Source organism: Balaenoptera physalus, assembly GCF_965194825.1.
Source record: "Balaenoptera physalus genome assembly, chromosome: 15".
Lineage (NCBI taxonomy): Eukaryota > Metazoa > Chordata > Mammalia > Artiodactyla > Balaenopteridae > Balaenoptera > Balaenoptera physalus.
This window is the reverse complement of record NC_138894.1, coordinates 77,320,578-77,345,261: the sequence shown is the minus strand read 5'-3', so window position 1 is coordinate 77,345,261 and position 24,684 is coordinate 77,320,578. Positions and strand designations below refer to the sequence as shown.

Below are 24,684 nucleotides of genomic sequence, written 5' to 3'. Positions count from 1 at the left end.
ACAGGCTAGGCACTTAAAGAAGTCTCTGCAGACACAGACAGGGTAGGAGAAAGTCTGAATCAAGTCCAAGCAGAGGGAAAGGACAAGAGCTAGGACAAGCTGGCGTTGCTGGGCGGTAGGCCCAACAAAGGGCAGGGAGGAGAAACCAGCCAGGAGACAGAGACAGAGCAGGAGCCAAGGCCAGACCAGGTAGGGAGTGATGTGGTGCGACAGTGGGAAACGCTGTGGGCTGAGGGTGGATGGGTGGGTGGGCAGGGAACGAGGCAAGGCAGCAGGGCCTCCCCTTCCTTCTCCACATGCCCCCCAGCTGTCTCTTCCTCTTCCAAGCTGCCCTGGGGTCACCTAGTTGGATAAAAATGTTAAGTAGGGGAGGGCAACAGTGGGGCTTAACCTGGACCCGGAATCCTCAAAGGCCCAGGTTGGCCTGTGTGATCTTTACCAGGTGGAGAGAAGCCTGGCATTTTCATTCCAGGGAAGCTGGGGGTAGGGAGCACAGGGCATGAGAAATTCACTTAGGTGAATGTACTCTCTCTGTTGGCCAAGCCCCGGAGGCATCCTTCCCGCTAGTTGTTTATAAGAAAGGGACAGGCTCTATGTTTCAGATGTTCAACCTTCCTGAAGTCTAAAAACAGAGAGGCCTGTAAAGGAGCTGTCTCCTGGTGACAGATGGGTTGGCAGGGACAGGCTGAGGATGTGTCCTGCTGGCAGATGGAGGTGGATCGCTAATGAAACAAATCAGGGGGAAATGCAGTAAAAATGTTAAATATTATTAAACATCCATGGGACCACGTGGCCTGAACTCAGACCCACCACACCTATCTCTCCCCAGATTCTAGGCCCACAGGTACCTGCCACTGCCCCGAGGTTCCTTCCGGAAGAGCCATCTGCTAGCTTGGAGGAGCTCAGGGGACTGCAGGCCTGAGTTTTTGCGGGTGGCCCAGGGGCCTGGCATTGTGCTGTAGGAGGCTTGAGGTGGGGAATGGAAGGGGCAGAGGGTCTGGAGTCAGACTGACTCTAAATAAAGTTATAACTTTTTATTTGACATCTACAAGATTCTGGTATCTTGCAGATTTAGAGGTTAATATGATCTCAATTTTTCAATAGTGTAACTTGCCCAAGCAAAAAAAGAAAAAGAAAAAAGAAGAAAAGAAAAAAAAAAAGGGAAGCAAAAGACCATTTGTCCCCTCACTTATTTATCAAACCTATTACAGGAGACACAAAACTTATTACAGAGAAGTGTCTATTCACATCTGTACATTAGCATTTTAACAGCTTGAGATCAACTCTACAGTGTCTTCCAACACATTAAACGATATTCAAGTTCATGGGTAACGAGAATAACAACAAGACAAGTTGTGTGAACTTGGGCAGATCGTTGAGCCTCCCCTTTTCCCCATCTGTAAAATGGGCAGAATCATAACTTTGCTCATGGGGTTTTATGGGGATCAAATGAAATCATATTTGCCAAACACCTTGTGCTGGCAGGCCCCCAATAAACTTTACCATTAGTAATTCTCTGCACCCAACTTCACTGTCCCCCGCCCTGCATCACCAGCTTCACCAGCACCCCCAGGGACTGGCAGGGCTATCGATTTAAAGCTCCCAAGTAAAGATGTTACCTGGGCCAGCATGTTGCCAGTTGCTGACCCTGCCTGCCGATGGGCACAGAAATGTTAGTTTTGGCTCCCATGGGTGCCTATAGGGACAACTGCTGACTGCAGCCAGAGACATCACCTCCAAGTGAAATCTCCAGGGAACTCAAAGGAGAGCAGCTTTGGTGAGAAGAAGGGCAAGAGGGGGCTAACGTGTTGAGTGCTGACCTCGGCATAACCTCATTTTGCAGTTGACGATAAGGAATCACAGAGAAGCTAACACACTGGCTGTGTGGCTGAGTCCCACGGGGAGCTTTCATCAAAATTCACCTTCCTTAACCCACCAGTGGCTTTGAGTCGGTACCTCTAGGGGCAGGGCCCAAGAATCTGTGCCTTAGTAAGCTACCCACGTACTACACTAAGTGACCTGGTCAAAGTCACAGTGCTAATAGATGGCAGAGACATGACATCAGATGCCGTCTACCCCACTTTCCTGCCCCGTACTGTCCCTTCCAGGACACAGCTTCCCACCCAGCAAAGCCCGGGGTAGGGGTGTACAGCGCGGGCAACCTCTAGCCTCACTCCAGGGCAAACACCCAGCCTGAAAACATGTGTTTTGCAGAGACACCTCACAAAGCTCCCTTCTGCTCCCTCTAACTTCCCTCCACCGCCCCCCCTCCCCATGGCCAACAGGCTGTGGCCGGGCCCTGCAGAGGCAGGCAAGTTACATCACCCCAACCCACGTGGGCCTCCCTCTCCTGCTCTCTCATCGCTCACAGTCAACTCCACCTGTGACAAACTGTCTCTCCTACAAGCATGTCCTTTAACTGTTTTCCCTCTAACTTCCCTCTTCCAGTTTCTGCCAGATTTATTTAGGAAATGTTTCCATTTACCACCTTAGCCCTTCTGATGGAAACCACTTCTACCAGAGCACCAAATAAAGTGCTATTGTTGAATGAATGACTCCCTCGTTCAGTCCTCTAGCTTTGCTGTTTTATGGAATTACTAGGATAACAAGAAAAAAATTGCTATTTTTCTGTGGAGAAAGCAAACAAAGTTCCAAACAGCCAATATGAAAACCCGTTAAAACACACTCTGTACCTGTACTTTAAAGGCAGGTTGTGCAAAGCTGGAAAACAGTGACTGAGGTGATGATGTCATCCCGGGGCAGGCCAGGCAGCAGACAGTTCAGAGAAGAGCCCAGATCGGGAGCCACTCTGCTTCTCACGGGAGCAGGAATGGAGCGCAGGGCTGCCCTGGCCCCAGCCCTCCTGGTGCCGGCCTGCTGTTTATAAGCTGCCTTCCTGTCTATAAGCAGGAGGGCTCCTCAGATGGTGTCGGGGCTGCTTTGCAGCTGTTTGGGGACACTCACCCCAGGCACCCTGGGAACATGTTCCCCTGTGAACTCTGTAAAATGTGTATCTTTGCGTCAGGACGACAATTTCTCTTTTATTAATACATCTAAGTGACAACAGTTGATCTATTTTGCCCCTCACTTTGAATCAACTGATATAAACTGAAATGCGCTCACACCACAGCCCCTCTTGTCACCCACAGCTGCTACTCTCTCTCCCTGTGATGCCCAGTGACTCTTTAAAAATCCAAACCAAAGCAACTCAAAGGTCCTGTGTTATTTCACTCCCTGATATTTTGGATTACTGGACTTTTGAAACCCCCAACTTCCTATTCTGCTCTTCCCCCTGTATCCTGGGAACATTGGTCCACCCCCAGCAGCCTGCCCGTGACTGCTAAGGGCCCAGCCAGCCATGATTCCTCATCACCCAGGCATTCATTGAGCACCTACTGTTGGCCAGACCTCTAGGCACTACACCTTATCCATACTTTCCCTTGGGCCCAAGGAGAGAAGCAGGAAGGAGAGAAACTGGTGCTTGCTAAACATTTACTGTATCTCAGGCGCTATGTCAGTCACATGCACATAAGTTGTCCCATTTATCCTTTAAATCAACCCGAACAGCAGATATTGTTGAGTTCATCGTATAGGTGAAGAAAACCAAGGAGCAGAAAGCTTATATAACTTCACCAAATAAGAGGAAGAACAAGAATGTGATCTCAGGTCTGTCTGACCCTCTGACCTGAGCTCCTTGCATGGAGTGTGTTCCAGGAAGACGCTGAATCAAAATGAAGACAAACAAACAAAAAGACGCGCACAGATATGTCAAGCCCCTGGGTCACCACAGGGGGCCAGGCTGAGAGCCAAGAGCATGCTTATGGCTGGTGCGGATGCGGCTCAAGGAGGACCAAGGGGAGGGGTGAAAAGTGTCCTGCGGATCCTGGCATTTGCGGGGGTGTGACAGGATGAGCAGACGCTGGCTCGCAGGAGCCGCTGGGAGTTCTGCAGCCCCCGGCGCACGGCACGTCTGGGAAGTGCTCACACAATGCCCTCATGGAGGATGCACGACACACACAAGGGCCTATTGAAAACCCACATGCAAAATGACATTTATGCGTCTATGTCAACTTGGAGAGTGGTCTCTAGCGATGTGTCACAGGGCTCTATCTTTTATCATTGACTTGGGATAAGGATATTTAGCAGTCCAGTTTTTATTTTGTGCCCCACCATGAGACATAAATGTTTTTCCATGTTGCTACGTAGTCAATATAGTTATCATTTTAATGGTTGCGTAGCTCAAATTCCCAGAGTGGACGGCCCTATCTATCTCATGCCTCCAAGGAGAACCTGGAAATCTAAATAGGAAAATAATTTTTTAAAAACAAGGAAAATAATACATGAGGATGTTTATTGAAAAATTATTTATAGCATCAAAAAATACATATCCAAACCTGGAAACAACGTTAATGGCCGGCAATGAGGGGATGGTTTAGTAAATCAGAACTCAATGCAATTATGCAACCATTAAAATGATGCCAACACAGACCACATAGCAACGCGAAGAAACATTTATGCCTAATGGAGAAAAAGCACAAAGTAAAATCATATCTGTTTGTCTACAGTGATGTAAAATAAAGTGTGCCTGGGGGAACAGTGGCAAAAGAAAATAGAAAAATGACAACTTCTGTTAGGATGGTTGGGTGCTAAGGAATTCGTTTTTAGAAAACGTATTTTAATGTCAACATATGATTTTAACAATAAATAAAAAGCAAATTAAAAAAGAACGTAAGTTCCAGAGACAATTTGCTAAGCAAGCAAACAAACTTTTCTTCCTAAGGGGTTGGAAGCAAGAGCTTTGCTCCTCTTTTCTGCTTTGCTCTCTATGGGGCAAGGGCTGGACTCCAGGCAGATCTAGACTCTTGTCTCCCAGACCCAGTGGGCTGCTCTTCCCCTCAAGGCCCGGCAGGGAATGCTCCTGAGAATGGAAGTTCAGTGGAAGGAGGCCCCAGGTCATCTCATGGTCTCTGCCTGTACCTTTCCAGATACATTCCAAGATATGCAGCCATAGGTTGGTAACTAGCAAGTAGTGAGCAATTTTCATTTTTCCTGATAATTCTACCAGGTTTTAAGAGCACTGTCGGCTCTCTCGCTCTGCCGTCCTACCCTCTTGGTTGGTACGCCTGGGAAAGCACCGTGGTCCCCGGCCTCTCTTTCTGCCTGCCGGTTCTGAGGCCTCTCTAAGCAGGATGGCATCTGAGGATGGAGGCGGAGCCACCTCAGTGCCCTCTCCCAGGTGAGTCTCCCTATTCTGGGAGGCCCTTTGCCCAGGAGAGCAGGATCAGAAGCCGCTGGCCAGGCAGGGCACCGCTTGTGCAGAGCAGGAACCGGGCCCTGACCCAGAGCTGCCCCGCCAGCTGACCACCCTCCTGGAGGGGGGCTGCTTGAGTCCTGGGGGTACTCATGGGGCGGGACAAGGGAGAGGCTCTGGATCCAGAGCAGCCAGGGGGCAGGATGAAGTTGTTGCCTCCAGCCATCTCCGAAGAGAACCAGTTTCTGATGTTCTCCTTTTCTGCTGCCTGAGCAGTGGCCTCTGGGTCACGGCATCTGCTTCAGTTCCCCTCAGCATTGGGTCAGCCTGCTGGGATCACTTCCTCTGGCATTTGGCCTCAGGGGGAAAGAGGGAGGTGGGTGACTCCTCTCACAGAGCCTGGCCGGGGCTCAGGATGCAGAGACTTTCAGCCGATGGAAGGACACTGACTGTCTCTGCTTCAACTTCCTGGGCAAGCAGCCCACCCACAGCTGAAGCCTGGTGCCCCTGCACTTCATCCCAGGAGCTCAGCTGGGAGGCCTCCGGGGAAAGCGAGCTTGCTCCATCCTGAATGAGCCTAGTTTTGTTTCCAAGAGTGCGATCTGTTTAGGAATTTTAGCCCCAGGGTCACTTTTCCCTCTCACCTTACGGTTACGCTCGGAGCCCATCTAATTCCTCCTTCACCCTCCAGCAAATTCGTAAAGAGGGTCACGTCCTCCCGAGTCTTTCTTCAAGGGAAACACCCTCATTTCTTAGCCACCTTCCCAGTGGTGTGGCTTTGGGTCCCTCCACCAGCCTGGTAGCTATCCAGGGACACTGCTCCCGTCCATCTAAACCCTGGTGTGAGGTTGATGCTCGTGTTTAAAGACTCCCCATGTGGAACCCTCTTGCACTGTTGGTGGGAATGTAAAGTGGTGCAGCCACTATGGAGAACAGTACGGAGGTTCCTCAAAAAACTAAAAACAGAACTACCATATGATCCAGCAATGCCACTCAGCAATCCCACTTGACAATAGCCAAGACATGGAAGCAACCTAAATATTGACAGATGAATGCATAGAGAAGATGTGGGGTATATATATAGATATATATATATAAAGGAATACTACTCAGCCATAAAAAAGAATGGATTAAAGCCATTTGCAGCAACACAGATGGACCTAGAGATTATCATGCTAAATGAAGTTAAGTCAGAAAGAGAAAGACAAATACCATATGGTATCACTTATATGTGGGATCTAAAATTCAAGACAAATGAACATATCTGTGAAACAGAAACAGACTCACAGACATAGAGAACCAACCTGTGATTGCCAAGGGGTGGGGGTTGGGGAGGAAGGGACTGGGAGTTTGGGGTTAGCAGATGCAAACTAGTATATATAGGATGGATAAACAACAAGGTCCTCCTATATTGCAGAGGGAACTATATTCACTATCCTGTAATACACCATAATGGAAAAAAATATGAACGAGAATATATATATAATATACACACATATATATGTATAACTGAATCACTTTGCTGTACAGCAGAAACTAACACAACATTGTAAATCAACTCTACTTTAATTAAAAATTAAAGGAAGAAAAGACTCAGAGGAGTCCCACCACTCAGAGGGGCACAGACGCTCCCTGCCTCCAGGTGCTATTCCTCTCGGAAGCTGCCTGAAATCCCATCCACCTGCCTGTTGCATTTTAGCATTTTCACAGCCATCTTCTCACGCAGGCTGCATACAAACCCTCCGAAGTAGGCAGGGCTGCTGTCATTAGGTCCATTTTTCACGTGGGGAAAACTGAGGTCACACACAAAATGCAAACTCCAGTCCAGGACTTTGAACAACAAGCCTGATGTGCCTGGGAAACTTGAGGGGCTGCATCCTGGGGGCCTCATCCGGTGCCCAGCACACAGAAGGGACCTGTGTTCTGTTAGGGGCTGAGGCCAGGGCTAAGAAGAGGGGAAGCTCCCTCGCAGGGCCTTCTGTGGCTGGGCCTGCAAGGGGCCCGGCCTGGCCTTCTGCCTGGGTGAGTGGGTCCAGCTGTGCGGAGCCGTGCTGGCCTAGAGCTCCGGGCAGGCAGCACCAGCCCTCCCCCACACCCGTGCTGCTGGGAAGCAGAGGCAGCAGGGGCCCAAGGCCTGCAGGGGGTTGAAAATCCTGGGAACAGAGCCCCAGCCAGCCCAACCAGCACCTCATTAGGAGGCCCGAATCGGGGAGGGGGCACTTCAGGAACAATGTTGTTTATTTTTCTATTTTTAAACAAGCCTGAGGTCTCTGGGGCCACAAATGAAGTTATCAGAAAAGACATGAGTGGAATAAAGCCTCAAGCCAGCAGGCTGAGAAGGGCCCTGGGGACCAGGACTCTTGAAAAGCTGAGATGGGGTTTGTTTATCTTGTGCTCTGAGAGCGCAGGACTGGGACCAAGGTGCTGGGCAAGCATGTCCCCAAGCCCACTGCAGCCTGTTCCCTCTGGGCCACTGGGGAATTCGGGTGTGAGCTCTACTTTCAGAATGATCCCGTCAGTGTCACCTGCTGTGGGGAGGGAGGAGGCACCACCTCTGGAAGGAAGCCCGGGTTCACTTCTCACCTCGGCCACGTGAACACCTTTCCCAGTGGGCAGAGCCCAGCGGAGCCGGTCGGTGCACTCGGGTCACCTGGTCCCTGCCCGGCCACTGCTGGCTCTGCCACCGACAGGCCCTCCACCTGCCACAACCTCTGCTTTCTCCTCCAACAACGCGCTGGTCAACCTCGTCTTGACTCCCAGGTAGCGCTCGTGGGGAGAGCAATGAGACGGTGTGTGTACCTGGAGAGGGCCAGGGCACGTGTCTCACTGGATCCCGATGCCCTAAAAGGGGGCTCGTCCTTCCCGTCTCAAAGGTTAGGAAGTCGAGGCTCTGAGGGGTTGAGTGACTCGCCCTGAAGCATTCAGACTCAGGCCCGCCTGGTTCTGGAGTTCACTCTCCCTCCACGGGGCAACTGCCTCGCCAGTGCTCTTAGGAGGTTTGAAATTTGAGAGAAACATGGATCATTGACAGAACGAATTAAAGGCCTGGGTGGGTGTGGCTGGATGAGAAATACCTCTCAGAAGTAAGAGATGTGATAAGAAGCAAAGCGAGTAGGACTTGAGGTCAACGGTCCTGGTTTGATTCTGCTTCGAACAGCAGACAGTCACCATAGCTACCGCCCAGGGTCAGCGACAGGGTCCAATAAGATGCGACATGTGAGGCGGTAAGGGAATGGTCAGGCTCTGTACAAATGAGCATCAAACCGCTCTCCAGTTCTGCTCCCGGCCCCTTGCCCCCTGCTACAATGTGAAACATGGGTCGAGCAAATTGCACCCAGGCGAGCAGGGGGAGGGCTACACATTGCCACCTTCTAGAGGTACCAGCCAGAGGCCTCTGCAAGTACAGAATCATCCACTGGGGTGCACCGGGGGAAGGGCTGCCCTTGGCCATCCCACAGGCTCCCTCCAGCCCCATCGTCCCCAGCTTAGGGGCACTCCTGTGACTTGCCCTGGAGTCTAGATAGAAAGTTGAGGCCAAGAAGGAGGGAGTTGGCCCACGGCCAGTCAACCAGAGGAGGGAAAAGCTAAAACCAGAGCGCAGAGCTCTCCCCTACCGTCCAGGCTTTCCTAACTACCTGTGTGGGAGGCATTACGCATCCATTTGGAAGGTGAGGAAACTGAGGCCCTGAGAAGAGCAGTGACGCGCCCAAGGCTGCTGGTGTCTGTGCTGCAGCCAAGGCTGGAGGCCAGATCCCATCGGTCTGCCGCTGGCTGCTCAGGCCAGAGCAGAGACTGCGTCCCACATCACTGGGCTTTTTCTGAAACGAACCACTTCTTAATTCTTTGGCTGAATGTCTAAATAAGGATTTTTGCCAATTCTGAGCCCTGCTAACTGATGAAGTTGTCAGAAAAAGATCTAATGATGCTTGAAAACGCGGGGCGTGAGCCAGCTGCCAGATTGCCCCCCCAGCTCTGACTCCGCCTCAGGGAATTAGGACCCTCCCTCCCCGGGGGGCGGGGGGAGGGTTAGTGAGTGCTGGAGGTTGAGACTCCGCTGCCTTTCATCAACTGTGTGACCCCTTTGATCCTCTGCTGGCCGGCTGTAAGTGAGGATAGCTCCGAGGATGAAATGAGGTGACGTGTGTGCGATGCCACAGCACAGATTTCAGGGCAGGCTGGGATGGCAGGGGTGGGGCAGGGAGGCTGCGGTCTGAACTCTGCTGAATGGACAGAGGTGGCCCTGCCTACAGCCCTGGGTGAGCGAGAGCTGCAGTTGCCAGCTCCATGTGGGGAGGCCCCAGGTCACCCCCAGTATTTATCTCGGGAGGGAGGGCTGGGAGAGCCAGAGGGCTTCTCTCCGATGAGATGAAAGGCTCAGAGTGACCTCAGGCCCTGTGAGGCAGAGGCCCTGGGGTGGGAGCCTGGGAGGCTGGGCTGGGGTGCTTGGCAGGCCAGGCCCGGCCCTTTGTTCTCTCTCCTTTCTCAGTGGAACATTTGTTCACGCGGGAGTCCGGGCACTAGGGGTGGGGCCTGGCTTGGGGACTAGGGAATCCGACAATTCCCAGGCCTGTCTCAGGAGCCTGAGAGGCTGGGCTCTGGGAGGGGCCCTCCCGAAACGAGCTGGACCTAAGTGCAAGCCTCCCTAGTACACGAGATACACGTGTCATCTGCCACCCAAGGGTGGGCTCGGTGGGTGACCCAGCCAGAGGTGGGAAAGCCATTCCCCCTCAATCACCAACTGTCCAGGCCGCCAGCTCCTTCCCATTCTCCTTCCTCCCCCTGCTACATGTACACACATGTAGACGTACATACACACACCCACACATGTTTCCTGCTTGGAAACCTTGATTTCATCCTCCCTAGTAGATGAAGAAGTATGGAGAACAAACAGGTCTTGGATGCAAATGCATTTTTCCAATTGTGGGGCTGTGGATAGAGCTTTTAACTTAGACTCGGCTTCCTCGCCTGCAGAGTAGGGAGGTACGCTGTGCTTCACAGACGTGGTGAGAAGCAAACAAGGCAGAGTATGAACAGGACTTGTAACCAAGAGGCACTCGACTAATGGCAGTGGACATTTGGGGCTGGAAAGCAGAATTGCTATAACCATCCAATCTGCTTCTTTGTTTTTTCAACAAGCCCGGGAGAATATCTAAGGGGGAGGGAGGGGTTCAGGGCAGTGGCCTAAATACAGCATGAGGATTATCACTGGGTCCAGCTGTCCTGGCTTGGGCCGTGGGTGAGCAAGACAGCCCCACCCGCTCCTGGCCTGCTGCCTTCCCTCCTTGCCCAGTTCTCTGCTCTCTGGCTGAATGTGGTGCACTCAGAGGACAGCCCCGAGCTCATGGGAGCCAAGAGGTGAATGTTAGGGGCAGGCAGGCCAGCTCCTCATCAGGGATCAAACCTCAGTCGGAGCTTCCCGAGGATGTGGTGGGAGTTCAGAACGTGGAGCGTGGAAATAGCCTGGCTGGAGCGGGAGGCGTGGGTTCCAACCTTGGCTCAGGCTCTGATGGGCCCTTGACCTTGGACAGTCATGTCCCATCTGTGGGCCTTAGATTTTTCATCTGTCAAGGCGGCCGTGAAAAGGCTCTGACAAAGCTGATCCAAAAATGCACTAGGAAGACCCGCAGAGTCAGTCACTGCCATCCCTCCACCCCAACCTCTTCTCAGATGGACAGGTGGATTCAAATTCTTCCCGGGTGTGCCATCACCCATGGAAGAAGAGAACCCAAAGGCCTTTCGGACCCCTTCCAGCCAGGGACTCCGCCAGACAAAGCAGGATGGTCATTTATAATAACAGAGTTTTCACTGGACAAATTGCTTACCCCCTTTGACCCTCTGCTTCCCCAGCTGTCAATGCAGATAATAACTCAGCCAGCCGAGGGCTGCCGGGAGAGTTGAGTGCAGCGCCCAAGTGCCGAGCCCTGACCCTGGCCCAGCCACAGGACAGTACTAGGGAGGTCCTTCCCCGGCCCCTGGGGAGGGGTGCTGTGCCCAGACTTGCCTGACTGCCCCAGAAGCTGCTCAGCATCCTAAGAAGTTGGGAGGGGACGCCAACAGCATGACCAAGGTGTCTCTCTGGGAGGGACTGTGCCCCTCCGTGTAGCCTTTGTGAGCCTCTCTGGGCCCCAGCATTGGGCACTGGAGTCGAAAATCTGAGCTCTGCAAAGCCCCCAAGGTTTGTGATTCTCCTGTTTGTTCTTAACCCTGAATTTCCTGAGAAAAGGTCTTCTAAGCCCCCAAGACCTCACTCCGTATACAACATATAGTAAATGCCTAATAACTACTTCTGGGGGTGAATGGATAAGGACCGGGTGTGGGAAGCCCTATTCATCGGACTCCAAAAAATGTCTCTTCTCTGTGGGAATTGCCCTCTGATAATCAACAGGACAAAGAGTGACCTTTCCCAGGGGTCCGTGGGGAGGGAGGGGGCTCCCCGAGCAGCCTGGCTGGGCTGGAGGGCGGTGTGGGGACGGGAGGGGAGAGCGGGGAGCAAGGCTCTGAAGATACCAGCCAAGCGGAGCATCTGGGAGGTTGGACGTGGAGAGCTCTCCAGGAGAAAAGTCTGGGGGCAGCCGCTGTCTGTGTGGAAGATTCTGAGACAGCAACAATGAGGAGTGGGTGTTCTGGAAACATTTTTGAAACGTATTACTGAACATCAGGAATGCAGTTGTCAATCCTGGATAAAGATAGCAGGTTGAAACCTTGCATCTATTTTCATTCCCTTCCGACACCCACTAAAATTACAGTAAAGCAGTCTTTAGAGGCATGACCCACAGAAACAGAGAGGACACAAGGGAATCGTAGCAATTACCCAGTGACTCTTCCCCCAGCTGAGCTCCAGGGTCCTGACAGCCAGAGCTTTACTCCTGTTCTTGACGGTCCTCAAGAAATGGCGCCTTCAGGGCTTCCCTGGTGGTGCAGTTGTTGAGAATCTGCCTGCCAATGCAGGGGACACGGGTTCGAGCCCTGGTCTGGGAGGATCCCACATGCCGCGGAGCAACTAAGCCCGTGTGCCACAGCTACTGAGCCTGCGCGTCTGGAGCCTGTGCTCTGCAACAAGAGAGGCCACGATGGTGAGAGGCCCGTGCACCGCGATGAAGAGTGGTCCCCGCTCGCCGCAACTAGAGAAAGCCCTCGCACAGAAACGAAGACCCAACACAGCCAAAAATAAATAAATTAATTAATAAGAAATGGCCCCTTCAGCTCATCCTTCAGGGGGGTTCCCAGTCGATGAACCCCACCTACAGACTGGAACTCTGAAACAGCTTTTTAGCAACCACTTCCCACTCTTAATTACGAGCAGACAGTTACCAAGTACCCAAGGAAGGCTTCTGACATGAAAGATGGTGACCCAAACAAGCTAGTGGAAAAAAGCACCTTGGATTACAAATCAGAGAAGACATTACATCCAGTAAAAATGAGAGCATACTATTAAAAGAAAGAGAAATAAACAGAGAATAAAAATGAGCCCTTGGAAACGAAAATCATGATGGCAGAAGTGAAAAACTAAATTGGACATGAAGATAAAGTTGAGGAAAGCTCCCAGGAGAAAGAGCAAAGGGAGGAAGATGAAATATACGCGAGAAGAGATGGGAGTGAGTTTATTGCAAGCTATTCTAAGCAGCCTATAAGCAGGCCTCCGAGAGGCTCAGAAAAACTGGGGATAGATGGAAACCAAGCTGGAGCTGAAACCTTAGGAGCCATACCTGGAACGTCTCCTGACACCTCGGACAGGTTCCCAAACCTCTCAGTGCTTTTACAGAGTTGATGCTGGGATAAAACGTAGTAGGCACCAGGCTGTGCACAGACCATCTGCCTGAAGGAACCCCAGAAAGGGAGGTGGGAAGAGGCCGGAGGTGCGCGGTGGCCCCGTTCAGTGTGGGAGCTTCCACCAGACCCCCTGTGAGACCCCAGTATCTTCCCCCCAGGTCTTGCTGCTGCCTGTCCTGGTCCCAGAAACTAGAAACCCAGGCGGGTCACACCATGCGACTCCTCATCCGTGTTTACAGAAAGCAAGATCATTATTTACAAGAACAGAAACACTGAGCTAATTCACTTCTAAATACACCAAACAGAGCGGCAGACAAAAAGAAAACAGAAACTTCTGGGTAAAAAGGGGCAGTGCATCCTGGCCCAGCAGGGCCTTCCTGTGGTCAGGCTTTCCCGCTAGCCTCTGCTGCCCAGGCCGCTCTTGCCTTGCCCTCCGCTGACAGACAGACCCTTCCCAATATTAACCAACCTACTTTTTCCACGAGTGAATCCAAGTTAAGAAAACAGAGCTTTCTTCCCAGATCACTCAGGACCCTGAGCCAAGTAATACCAGTACCCAGAGCTCCCTGGGGCCCCGTTCTCAATGCTTTTCCAGAGATGTGTTCTGGGCAGGGTGAGTCACCCAGCTCCCGTCCTTGGGGCCGCAGAGGACACGGGGACACTTGGGGCCCCACCTCCCATCAACCCTCTCCTTGCTCCTTTTGGGAAGTCAGCTTTCTGCTTCGACCAAGATAGGAAAGGCACAGAGGGAAACTTGAGTCCTGGATCTAAATCCCCAAATGCTAGTCTGAGGACCAGGCATGATCAGGGACAAAGTTCCTGACAACCAGTAACAGAGGGAGAAAAATAGGAACAAAAAGGGATGTGTGTGGAAAGAACTGTTATTGCTTCTGGGATTAGATCTTTCTTACATTTTTGCTCTAAAATGAACATCTTTTAAAAATGCAATGATGATTGTGGAGACATGTTTTAAGTCCTTACTTGGCAAAATTGGAAAGTTGGCATTTCTAGCTAGTCCTTCCTCAAAATAATAATTTTTTGAGTTGGGGGGGGGGTGCGGAATTTACTGGACTATGAAGTCCAAAGTCTGGGACACAATGTGGTAGATGACACAAAGGAGAGTAAGACCAAGCTCCGGGCCAGAATCAGAACCTCAGACTCGGAGGGTGAGGAGGGCAGCAGTGCACGCAGTCCAGTCTCCTCTGATACCTAGGTGTGTGCTAGAACACCCCAGCTGAATGCTTGGCCAGCCCCCCGCTTGGTGCCCATCAGGGACAGGGAGCTCATTCCCTCTGCATGCAGCTCTGATGATTACAAAGTGCTTCCTTCTACTGTGGAGAAACCTACGTCCTTGGATCCATGTCTATGCCTGGGAGCACCTAGAGCCAGGCCTTTCACCTGCAGGAAAACAGCTCCACGCTGCACCCCTCCCTCCTAGTCTTTTGCTGGGGTCTATTTGCATCCCCCTCACCCTCAGTCATTCCTTTTGTGAAGTGACTTGCTTGCGATCACTTGCCTAGCAAGTGAGTTCAAAGCCAGCTCTTCTGGTCCTGGCCCTGTGCCCTGTCCCCTAGTTCTCTACATGTGGCAAAGGCTCAGTGTCCTCAGTTCATGAGACGGTACTGGTTGTTCAGAACCAGTTGGAAAAGCAACAAAGAAACCAAAATGGGGAAGAAAAAAAAAAAAGCAACAAGCAAAAAAGTCAGTGTGATCCCAATAAACACTTCTATATCCACATTAAAAAAAAAGTGTGGAAAGAAATAAGGCAAGATGATCATGACGGTCATACCTTGAGTAGGCTACCTGACGATTTTTACCATATTTTTGCTTTTCTGTCTGTGTTTTCCAGTTTTTCTGCAATGATGTGGTTTTTATTTGTAGGATAGAATAAAATAATGACCGTTTAGAAGGATGAAATAAGAAATGTAAAATTAATCTCATCCTAAGACCCCATCTCAGTCCCCAGCCACTGTCCAGTGAACGAGCTCCTGGGGCTCTAGGGCTCCAGAGATGACGCATGTTGTGGCCTTGCCCTGGGGCGGTGGTCCGCCCACAGACCCTCACACATCACAGCACTTTACAGCAGCCTGACATTTCTGCTGCATCGGCCCCCAGCCCTTGTCTGCCAAATGATGAGCCCGCGGCCAAGCAGACCCCAGACCACCCCAGGTTGTTGCCCAAGTGCTCCTGCCCATCTGCCCCTCCTCCATTCTTCTCCAGCCTTGGCGGCCCCACCCCAGACCCCAGGTGGAAGAAAAGGGAGAGGATGGGGAGCGAAATGGAGGGTGCAGAGGACCACGGCTCGTCCCTGCAAGGTCTGTTGCACAGCACAGGGTGTGCATATTGTTCTACAGACCGGAGATTAAACTTCGAGGGGAGATGTGTCATCCGTGGAGTGTGATGGAGCTGTGCCCAGACCCAGCCCTCTGACCTAGTCCAGTGCTTTCTCCTCTGGGGCTCAGATCAGAGCCCCCAGGCGTGACTAGGGTGCGCTGGGTCCATCAGAGTGCTGGGGCCGCTGGTCACGCAGCACCCTCCGTGCCAGCCCTCTAGGGCGGGTCTTTGCCAGCTGCTCCCCAGGGCGCCTGGCAGCCCCAGACACGTGTCAGCACCGAGCCAAGCCCTGATTAGAAGTGCAGGCCCGGCCGAGGGGTCAGAGTCCTGCCTGACTTCCAGGCTCTGCCGTGTCATGTGGCCCTGGGTGAGCTGTCTCCCTCTTGGGGACTCAGTTTTCCGATGGATAAAACCGGAGCGGAGAACATTGGAAAGTGACTAGACCGGTGGTTTCTAAGTTTCTTTCCAAGCTTAGCCTTCAGATATTCTGGGACTGAACAGTGACACCACCGCCCGTCCAGGGAGGGGAGGGCAGAAGCTCCCCATTCAGCCTTGCCTTTGGGCTGCCCCTCAGCCTGGCTCCCTGAGTGGAGAGTCTAGGTCTGGGAGAAGTCCCCCACCTTGTGTCTGAGTGTTTGCGGGTGCGGGGGTGTGCAGGGCTGTGTGTGTGAGGAGGGTGTCCCCGGAGGACAGGCTCCCCATCTTGTATCTGGGACGGACACATTCTCCAATGATGTCACCTTTCTGAGCTCCCAGCTACCCTCGATCCCACGCCCCTTCTGGTTCCCTTGTCTTCTCAATTCCAGCCTCTATTGCAAGTCCCGGGCTCTGTGTTCCTTCTCGGTCTCTGCCCTAGAACAGGTCTGTCACTTCGGAGGGGCTGCCTCTGCCCCCCACCGTCTCTCCCTCAGAACCCCTCCTGCCACCCCACCCCTGGCCCTCTTTAAAGAGGCGCCCACAGCTCTCTGAGCCTGTCTTGTTCCAGACAGAAATGAAGATGGACTCTCATTGCACAATGACACCTTCAAACCATTATTCTGCCAAGATCCGAATGAAAAATCGGGAAGCCTGACACTGCTGTGATTTGTTAACCTGGCATTGCCTCTCTATGCTTTGCACAAAGTTTAATTAAAATCTCAGGAGTGATTGGGGAGCCCTTTTATCGTGCACCTCTGGGCTCTTCCAGGGACCCTGGGGGAAGGGCAGGGTCTTTTCACAACAGGGACAAAAGCTCAAGGACGGTCCCTAAAAGACTGGCAGCTCGTGCAAAGCACAGCCTGTTGGAGTGCACAGGGCCTCAGGGAGCACATGGAATCCGAGCCGCCCCACCACTCCACCCATTTCACAGGTGAGGACACTGAGACCAGCGCTTTCCGCGCCTCAGCAGATCCCGGTGAGGCCGCCCCCACCCCCTCCACCCCACCCCCTGGACTCACCCTCAGAGCCGGCAGGGAGCTGACCTGGTCCATGGTCAAGGTGGCCTCCTTGCAGTACTTCCCGGGGGGACAGAGCTTCAGGAAGGAGCCGTGGACGCTAAGAAGAGAGGCGTGGTGGGCTGGGTGTGGGGACCAGCAGGCCCCCTCTCCTGCGGGCTCTCTTTGGAGGAAGGGGACTCAGAATTAACTGACACAGAGAAAGCAGTTATAGATCATTCCACCCTTCCAGAAACATCCCTTGTGCTCCAGTGTGCCCAGCGCACCGTGGTGGATGCAAAGATACGCCAGGCTGGAGGAAAGGTATGTGAATGTGCTCTGTAGCCTGAACACAATCTACAAGTGCACCGGAAGGGACTTCTGTCCTCTCTCGCTCCAGTCCCTCATTTACGATGGAGAAACCAGCAGGGCCTTGGGGACGCCAGCGTGCCACCCCAGGCCATCTGTCCAGCCCCACCCTCAACTCAGCTCAGAGAAAAGAGGTCGCTCGGTGGGTGTGGCCGAGTCAGGATTAGAACCCAGCTGCCTGCAGCCAGCAAAGCACACAGCCACCCGAGGCCAGCGAGCTGATTGCAGACTGTGGGACTGAACAACTGTCCCCATCGATCCAATAATCAATGTCTGTCTGCAGGCCTCCTCACCGCTCCGAGGGATTGTGTTTACAAGGCACAGGCAGGTAGAGGGGGAAGTGGCTGTGTGAGCACTAAGAGGAAGCAGGCAGGAGAGAACTCTGCACCAGGCCAGGAGAGGAAGCCCTTATCCTGTGGCCCTCCCGGTCCACATTCTGGAGAATGAACTCTGTCAGCCTTGTGCGGGGCCCCAACTGTCGCCAGAGACTTTACACCGACAAGTTGGGGAGGGAGCCAAGAAGTGGGGTGTGAAATGGGGGAGGAGAGACAGTCTCCAGGAAAGTATGGGTGGGAGGAGGGACACTGAAGGACAGCAAGGAGGAGAGGAAAGCCATCGCACCTGAAGGGTCCAGTGGCCACAAGGGGAAGGCGCGCTGGCAGTGGCCTGCTCCAGTCCAAAGGAGCATTTGATCACTGTCATTGTTAGAATTGCTGTTGTGGGGTGATAAAAAGCAGACTGACTTTCAGGACATTTTATTAATTTTTAAGACTTCTCTGAGGCCGGGCACCTGTATGGCCGTTGCCCAGGGTGAGCTACTCCCGCCGTCCCCCACCCTGGTCCCCCACTGGGAGTGACTGCTGCACGCTGCCAGCTCGCATGGACATTCTTCGTGGAACCTGCAGAACAATCTTGAAAGGTAGGGACCATTACCTCACTTTTACAAACGAGGAAACTGAGGCTCAAGGAGGTAACCTAACTTGCCTTGTCTAAGGTCACACAGGGGTAAGCGTGAAGCCAGAGCTGCAGACGCCAAAGCTCCTTCCCCAGGAGCCCAGAGAGGGAGGTCTCAGAAGGACTGCAGGGGGAAAAGAAGGAACCTCCACTGCCGTTACCACCCCGCTTCCTGTCTCCCAAGCTCTGTGTGCTGAGTGCATTCAAGCACATTAGCTCACTGACTCTTCCCAGCGACCCTGCGTGAGACGTATAGGGGTGATCGTTTCCACGGATGGGTAAACCGGGGCTCGGAGAGTTGAAGGGGTCTGCCCAAGGTCATGCAGCTTGGAAGAGGTAGAGCGGGGTCTGAACCCTAAGCCAGGCTCTTTGGGCTGTACTGCCCACCTCTAGAGGGTCCACCTCCCACCCAGGTGAAAGACTCTCAGGCCCAACCCCCCACCCTGAAGAGCCTTCTGGGTTAGGGGGTGCTGTGAGAGGGCCCTGCCCGGACTTCATGCCTTCCCAGGTTGCCGAGTGGGTGGGCTGCCCGCAGATGAATCGCGGCTGTGTCTCGGCTGCCACAAAATGCTCTGCTCCTCCAAATATGGATCAGCTAGCGCTAAATGGAGCTCTGAATTCATCACTAATAGACTCAAAAGTCAAAGCCATTCGAAAAACTCACACATCCCGCCTGCCAGCAAGCAGCCCAAGCTGCATCTCCCTGCCACACCTAGCCAGACAAGGGGAGGGGCTGTCTGCGGGCTCGGAGGCTGCTCTCGCTCTGTGGGACTTGGACCTGCCATGTCCCCTCTGGGCCTCCGTTTGCCCTCTGTACAATGAGTCTCAGTCACCCCCCTCCATCCTCCAGTTCAGGCATTCTGGACCCCTCTCTGGCATCCTGTCCAAATCCTTGCCTCTGAGGCCCTCCAATTTAGCCTTTTTCTACTGGGTCCCACATTAGAATCATGTGAGGAGCTTGTGAAAGTATCCGTACTCAGCTCTAGAGATTCTCATTCAAGGCTAGCGTGGGGCCCAGGCACCTATAGGTTCTACATGCTTCTGTGTTTGTATTATACAGGCAGGACTGAGAACCCGGCTCCAGTGAAAGCCTCTAATTCCACACCTTCCACCCAGCCTAGGCTCCCCGACCTGGGCTTCACTCCCATCCCATGGGGTCAATTGTTCTTTGCCCCATGGTATGGCCTGCAGGTATTTTATCAATGGCCCTATCTTTAGCTTGAAAAATGTGGCTTTTAGTCCTATGATCTGCTACTTCCAAGCTGTGTTACTTTGGGCAAATCACTTCATTTCTCTGAGCCAGTTTCCTCATTTGCAAAAAGGAAGTGATCATACCATGAAAATAACAGCTACCACAGTCTCAGCACTGATCCCTGTGCCAGGCACTGCTCTAACTCCTGACACAGATTTGATCAACTAATTGTCCTAATAACAATCATGTGAGATTGATACATATGATACTTTTTGTAAGTGTGGAAACTGAGGCTCACTGAGGGTAAGAAACTCACTCAAGATCACACAGCAAGTAAATGGCAAAGCTGAGCCTCGAACTCCAGCCTTTGGCTTCCAGGAAGCAAGTGTGTAACCACTCTGCCTGCTGACCTTCTGGTGCTCCAGGAGGACCAGGAGCTAACGGCCAGGACAGGGCCTGGAGACTGAAAATTTTGGGGACCTCAAGGTTGCTAAGAGGATAGAGGGGCCTTATGGCCAGGTCAACCTGAGCAGGAGCTAGGGGCAATGCTTCAGGCTCCCACATCAGATCCACCCCGAGCCCTAGATCGTGTCAGGAGCCATCCCTGAGTGATACCGCATAATCCAAATTGCTCAAACTGAGTTGGGCTGACCCAGGCCCAGCCACAGAGGTCTAAAGGAAGCCACACGCGCCCTTTTTGAGTTAGGTCCCAGACCCAGGGTCTAGAGCCACAGCTGAAGATGAGGGCCCAGGAGGGCCAGTGCACTGAGCCCAAAGAGACATCTGGAAGGCAGGAGTTTCTAGGGCAGCAAATTTAACCAGAAGTCATAGAAGGCTGACCTGAAAGCTGAGGATGAAAGGGACCCTGCTCTTTCCAGAGACCAACGGGATGTGAAAGAAGATTCCCACAGGCTAGAAATTTAGGGTGGACAGACCCCTTCTTGGAGAGCTGAGCCAAGGCAGCCCTGGACGGGGAAGAAGCTGTCACATGTGGTCTGCTCCTCCCGTTATGCGTCATCTGCAGATCCAGTGACCAGGCCTTTATGCCCTATGCAAGTCACAGGTGGGAAAGCATTTAGACAATGACAGAGGCACCCTCTTGCAAAGATTACCTCTGTTTATCAGTCTCTTGGATACTTTTTTTCAACTGGCTAACTCCATCCAAGTGTACTGTCAACCAAGCCACATTTCTTTGTCACATTTGTAGGAAAATCACAAGAGGTGATGTCGGAAAATTGTTCAAAAGTGATCAGACCTTAGTCCGGCTCAACTTGGCCGTGGCAGCCCACGATGGCTACTTTCTCCCCTGAGCACCACGTACCATCTGCTCCCTGAGCCACGGCAAGTGCTGCTGGGCACCCACATCAAAGCTGCCCCTTCACGTTACAGACAGTGCATCCACACTAACCCTAATGTAGTCAGTGCCCAGGTCCCCTCCAAGGAGCTGACCTAAGATCAGCGCGTGTGCGCACACGTGTGCGTGTGTGTCCCCTTCCTAAGATATTCTCTGTGTGTGTGTGCATGTGCATGTATGTATAACACTTTATTTTACAAAAACTGTAGCATCTTATATATACCAGTCTAGTTTACCAAAGTAAGACAGATAAATAGGTTAAAACAGCCAGTAGCTCTATAAGGCTCACAATCAATATCACTAATACCCAGTATCCTATACCACCTCTTTACCCCTGTTCTCCAGAGGCAGCATTTAAAAAAAAATTTTGCTATTTCTCTTGGTTTTTCCTTAATATTTGCATAGTATTTCTAAAGACAGTGCTGATACTGCCGTTTATTGGTATCTTTTTTCATTATAGACTTTATTTTGTGCCCTCTTACTATTAAACAAAAGAAAGAGAATTTATCTCTACCTGTATACTACTTCTCCTTCCCTTAACCTCCCAATATAAGATGATTTGCCTGAATCAAAATTCAGTGTTTATGTTATTATTATATACATATTATTTTTATTTATATATATTATTACATATTATGTATGTATTATTCAAACATTGCTCACAGCTGAGTTCCCTAGTGCAACGTGATTACATTTTTCTTTCTTGCAAGACTCTTTGTTTTTCCCAGAGTTAATAATCACTTTGTCTTCCTTTTGTTTAGGTTTCAGTGTTTCTATCATTATTTCATCCCCAAACTTTCTGCAGAACTGTAAAGTTCCTCTGAATATGGTTATATACATTACACCACCTACAGGTTCATTTTGTTTTCTTGGGGACACCACTCTTGGAACCCCTAACTCTTTAATTCTAATCTGGACTCATTGCTTTTCAGGCCTGCTGCATGCACCATTATCATGGGCTTCTCTTCACTGTCAACTTTGTAATTCCATTGTGTTGACATCCTCTGTTTCCTGGTTCCCTTGTCTTCCTTTTTTTTTAGTTTACTTACTAGTTTTAATGGAGAACTTAGTTTACTTATTAATTCTAACGGAGGCTCCAGAAGCTCCCTGAGACAAGGCGCATGAGGCACATGTGAGGAGCCCTAGCAATCCAGAGAAGACCATGTGAGAGTCTTTGAACTTTCTGGATGGAGAGAGGAGCAGGCATGCTCATGCTCAAGTGGTGAGAAAATAAATTGGTACAGGACAATCCTGTCATCCCTGTCAACACTTTAAACATACCCACCCTTTGCCCAGCATTTCTATAGCTAGAAATCTCTCCTATGGATTTAATCTGCCCTGTTGGATAAGCTCTTCATACATAAATATTTGTTTACTATAGCATTCTTGGTAGAACTAAAACCCATAAACAACTTAAGTGTACATTATGGGGGGGGGGAGTAAAATAAATGATATATCTTTTATAGGGAAGAATGTTCCTTAGCCATTAAAAAGAATGAGGCAGATCTCTATGTGCTGTATGTAAAACTAGCCAAAATAAAAACTTAAAAAAAAAAAAGGTCAAGGACAGTATGATGCTTCACTGTAAATGGTCAAGTGCTACAGTATGAATGGGATAAAATTTTTGAAGGATACTTATGTAGATCTATCTATGAAAATTTTTTCTGGAAGCTTCGATGTGAAAGTAACTGTGAACAGTGGCTATCTTCAGGGAGAAGGCCTGGGAAGGGGAGGGAGACATTTACTTTTCACTTAGAAGTTTCTAGGCTACTTAAATTTTCTAGCCATGCTCACATATTACTTTTAAATTTTCATTTCATTTTTATTCAAGTGTTCCTTTTTAGGAAATATCAATAAGGGATGAACAGGTAGTAGGATATTGGTTATTTGGAGTTTTGTCATATTCTTCTATATTTCAAAAAGTGAGCAAATATTCATTTTAAAGTGAAAGTGATGTAACCCCGTGACTGTCCCTGGTCTCTGTCACTCCCTGTGCCCCCGCCATCTCTCAGCCCCCATCTGTGCCTGGGGAGTCTCATGCTTGTGGCAGAATCATTGCCCCGCCTGGCACCCCGAGTGGGAAGTGTGGCCTCCAGGCTGGGCTTGATGCTGGGGAGGTGAGTCCAAGCTGAGACAATGAGGCGAGAGGGCCCTGTGGGTCTAAGGATGGTCTCCTCACTCCAACCTCACCCCACCCGCCCCCAATGCCTTAGTGAGCTCCTTTATTCCTGTAACAAGTTTTTGTTGAGCTCTTGGCCCGGGCCGAGCGCTCACACATCTCCATGCCGTCTACTCCCTCCGCAGTCCCATGAGGGATCCTCGTGATGGTTGTCTTGGCCTGGAGCCTTCCCCACTGGCCATCACCTGCATGACAACAGGGGCTGTGGACTGCTCACCCACACTCCCAGTGCTGGGAGGCACTGAAGCAAAGCTTGGGAGGGAAGGGAGGGCTACGAGAGATTCAACAGCGCATCAACTTTACCCAGCTAGTGGATTATGCAGCCAAATGGGCTTCAGACCTGTTTCCTAAGTCCTTTCCTCCTTTTGCTCATCATCGCAGGGAGGCCCTGTCCACCTCTGTGATTCTATGAAGAAACCTTGCCTTGGATCCCATAGCAACCTAAGGCCTGACTTTTCACTCAACTGTAGTCAGGCCCTGGGAATCATGACCTTGGACCCTCGGGGCTGGGGTCCGTCTCTGCCTGGCCACTGCCAGCCTCGTCTCCAGGACTCTGCGGCTCTGAGCAGGGACCATACTCAGGGACCAGAGTGAGGCTGTACCAGGGCAAGACTTCAGCTCAAGGGGAGGGAAAGGGGGCCCCCTCTACTCACCACAGGATTTCATCTCTGGTCAAGAAGGTCAAGGCCTGCAACAAACTACAGAGAGGTGACCTGCCCACTCTGTCCAGCCCTGCCCTGGGCCCCTGGGGAGTGGGGAGCTTCAGGGGTTGATGAGAAAAAGCTCGTGCTCTCATTGCACAGCCAGGGAACGGAGGCTCCCAGCCCTCGGCAGTGGATACCTGGGGTGGTGCAGAGGAGGTAACGGTACCCCACCCTCCTCCCTTATCTCTGATGGCCTTGGGAGGGAGCACGTTGGCACAGACCTGCAGAAAGGATCGGAGACAAGGCTAAAACCCTGGGCTCTGGAGCAAGAGACAAATGGGGGAGGGGCCCTCGGAAGGCTGGTCCGGGTCAGATGGATGTAGGTTTAGCAAAGGCCAGGGCCACTGCAAGTTTTCCCACCTGCTTCGGGAAGCTTCCACCTCTGCCCAGAATCTCCTGCCTGATCTACCCACCTGGTATTCTTCCAAGTCCTCCCAGTGCATCTGGTACCTCAAACATTGCCCCATGCCAACCCCACCCTTTTCTCTGCCAGCAGTGGAACCTCAGCCCCAAAGGCTCACCAGCTGTGCACCAAGTGATCGGTTGCCATGGTGACCTACATTCCGCCTTCTGCCCATTCTACCTGAGCTCCTGAGTGGGCAAAGAAACAGATTCTTTTGGTTCCCGAGGCTAACAGACATCACTCCCAAAACAGCAAACAGAAAGGCAGCCCAATAGCAGGTTTGAGAGTCACACTGTTGGCATGTGCCACATGCTGACAAGGCATGTGATCTTGGGCAAGTTAACCAACCTCTCTGTGTCTTAGTTTCCTCATCTATAAAATGGGGATGATGATCACGGGATTGCTGTGAGGATTATTTGAGTCAATACAGGTAACAGTACCTTGTACATAATAAATGCTTGACAAGTATTAGCTATTAGAACCACGCCCCAAGCACTATGCCAGGCGTGGGACACAGAGATGAGTAAGCATAGACTTTGGCATCAAGAAGTGGCCCAAAGAGCACAGAAAACGGCATTCTACCCATCCGTCAGGTCCCTGAAGGAGTAGAGGGCACAGTCAAATCAGGATAATATGAAGATAGTCTAATAAAGGGACTCTTCAAAGGCAAGGTCAGGGAGTGTGGAAATCACCCAGGATAGCATGGCATCCGGGTTAGAAACCACAGAGCTGCTACCAGTCCTGGACCAATGCATATGGAAT

At 51.6% G+C, this 24,684-nt stretch overlaps 1 protein-coding gene across 1 annotated transcript in view; it reads right to left on the bottom strand.

Moving 5' to 3' along the window:
- The window catches only part of CIB4 (calcium and integrin binding family member 4), a 47,545-nt gene extending 23,544 nt beyond the window's left edge, over positions 1-24,001 (bottom strand). Inside the window, exons 1-3 of the mRNA XM_082428036.1 lie at positions 23,933-24,001; positions 23,469-23,503; positions 16,792-16,888 (exon numbers count right to left, since the gene is read on the bottom strand). Of these exons, the coding sequence (XP_082284162.1) occupies positions 16,792-16,888; positions 23,469-23,503; positions 23,933-23,986 (186 nt within the window). The 5' untranslated portion in view covers positions 23,987-24,001. The remainder of the gene's footprint in view (positions 1-16,791; positions 16,889-23,468; positions 23,504-23,932) is intronic.
- Positions 24,002-24,684: the final 683 nt, after the last annotated feature.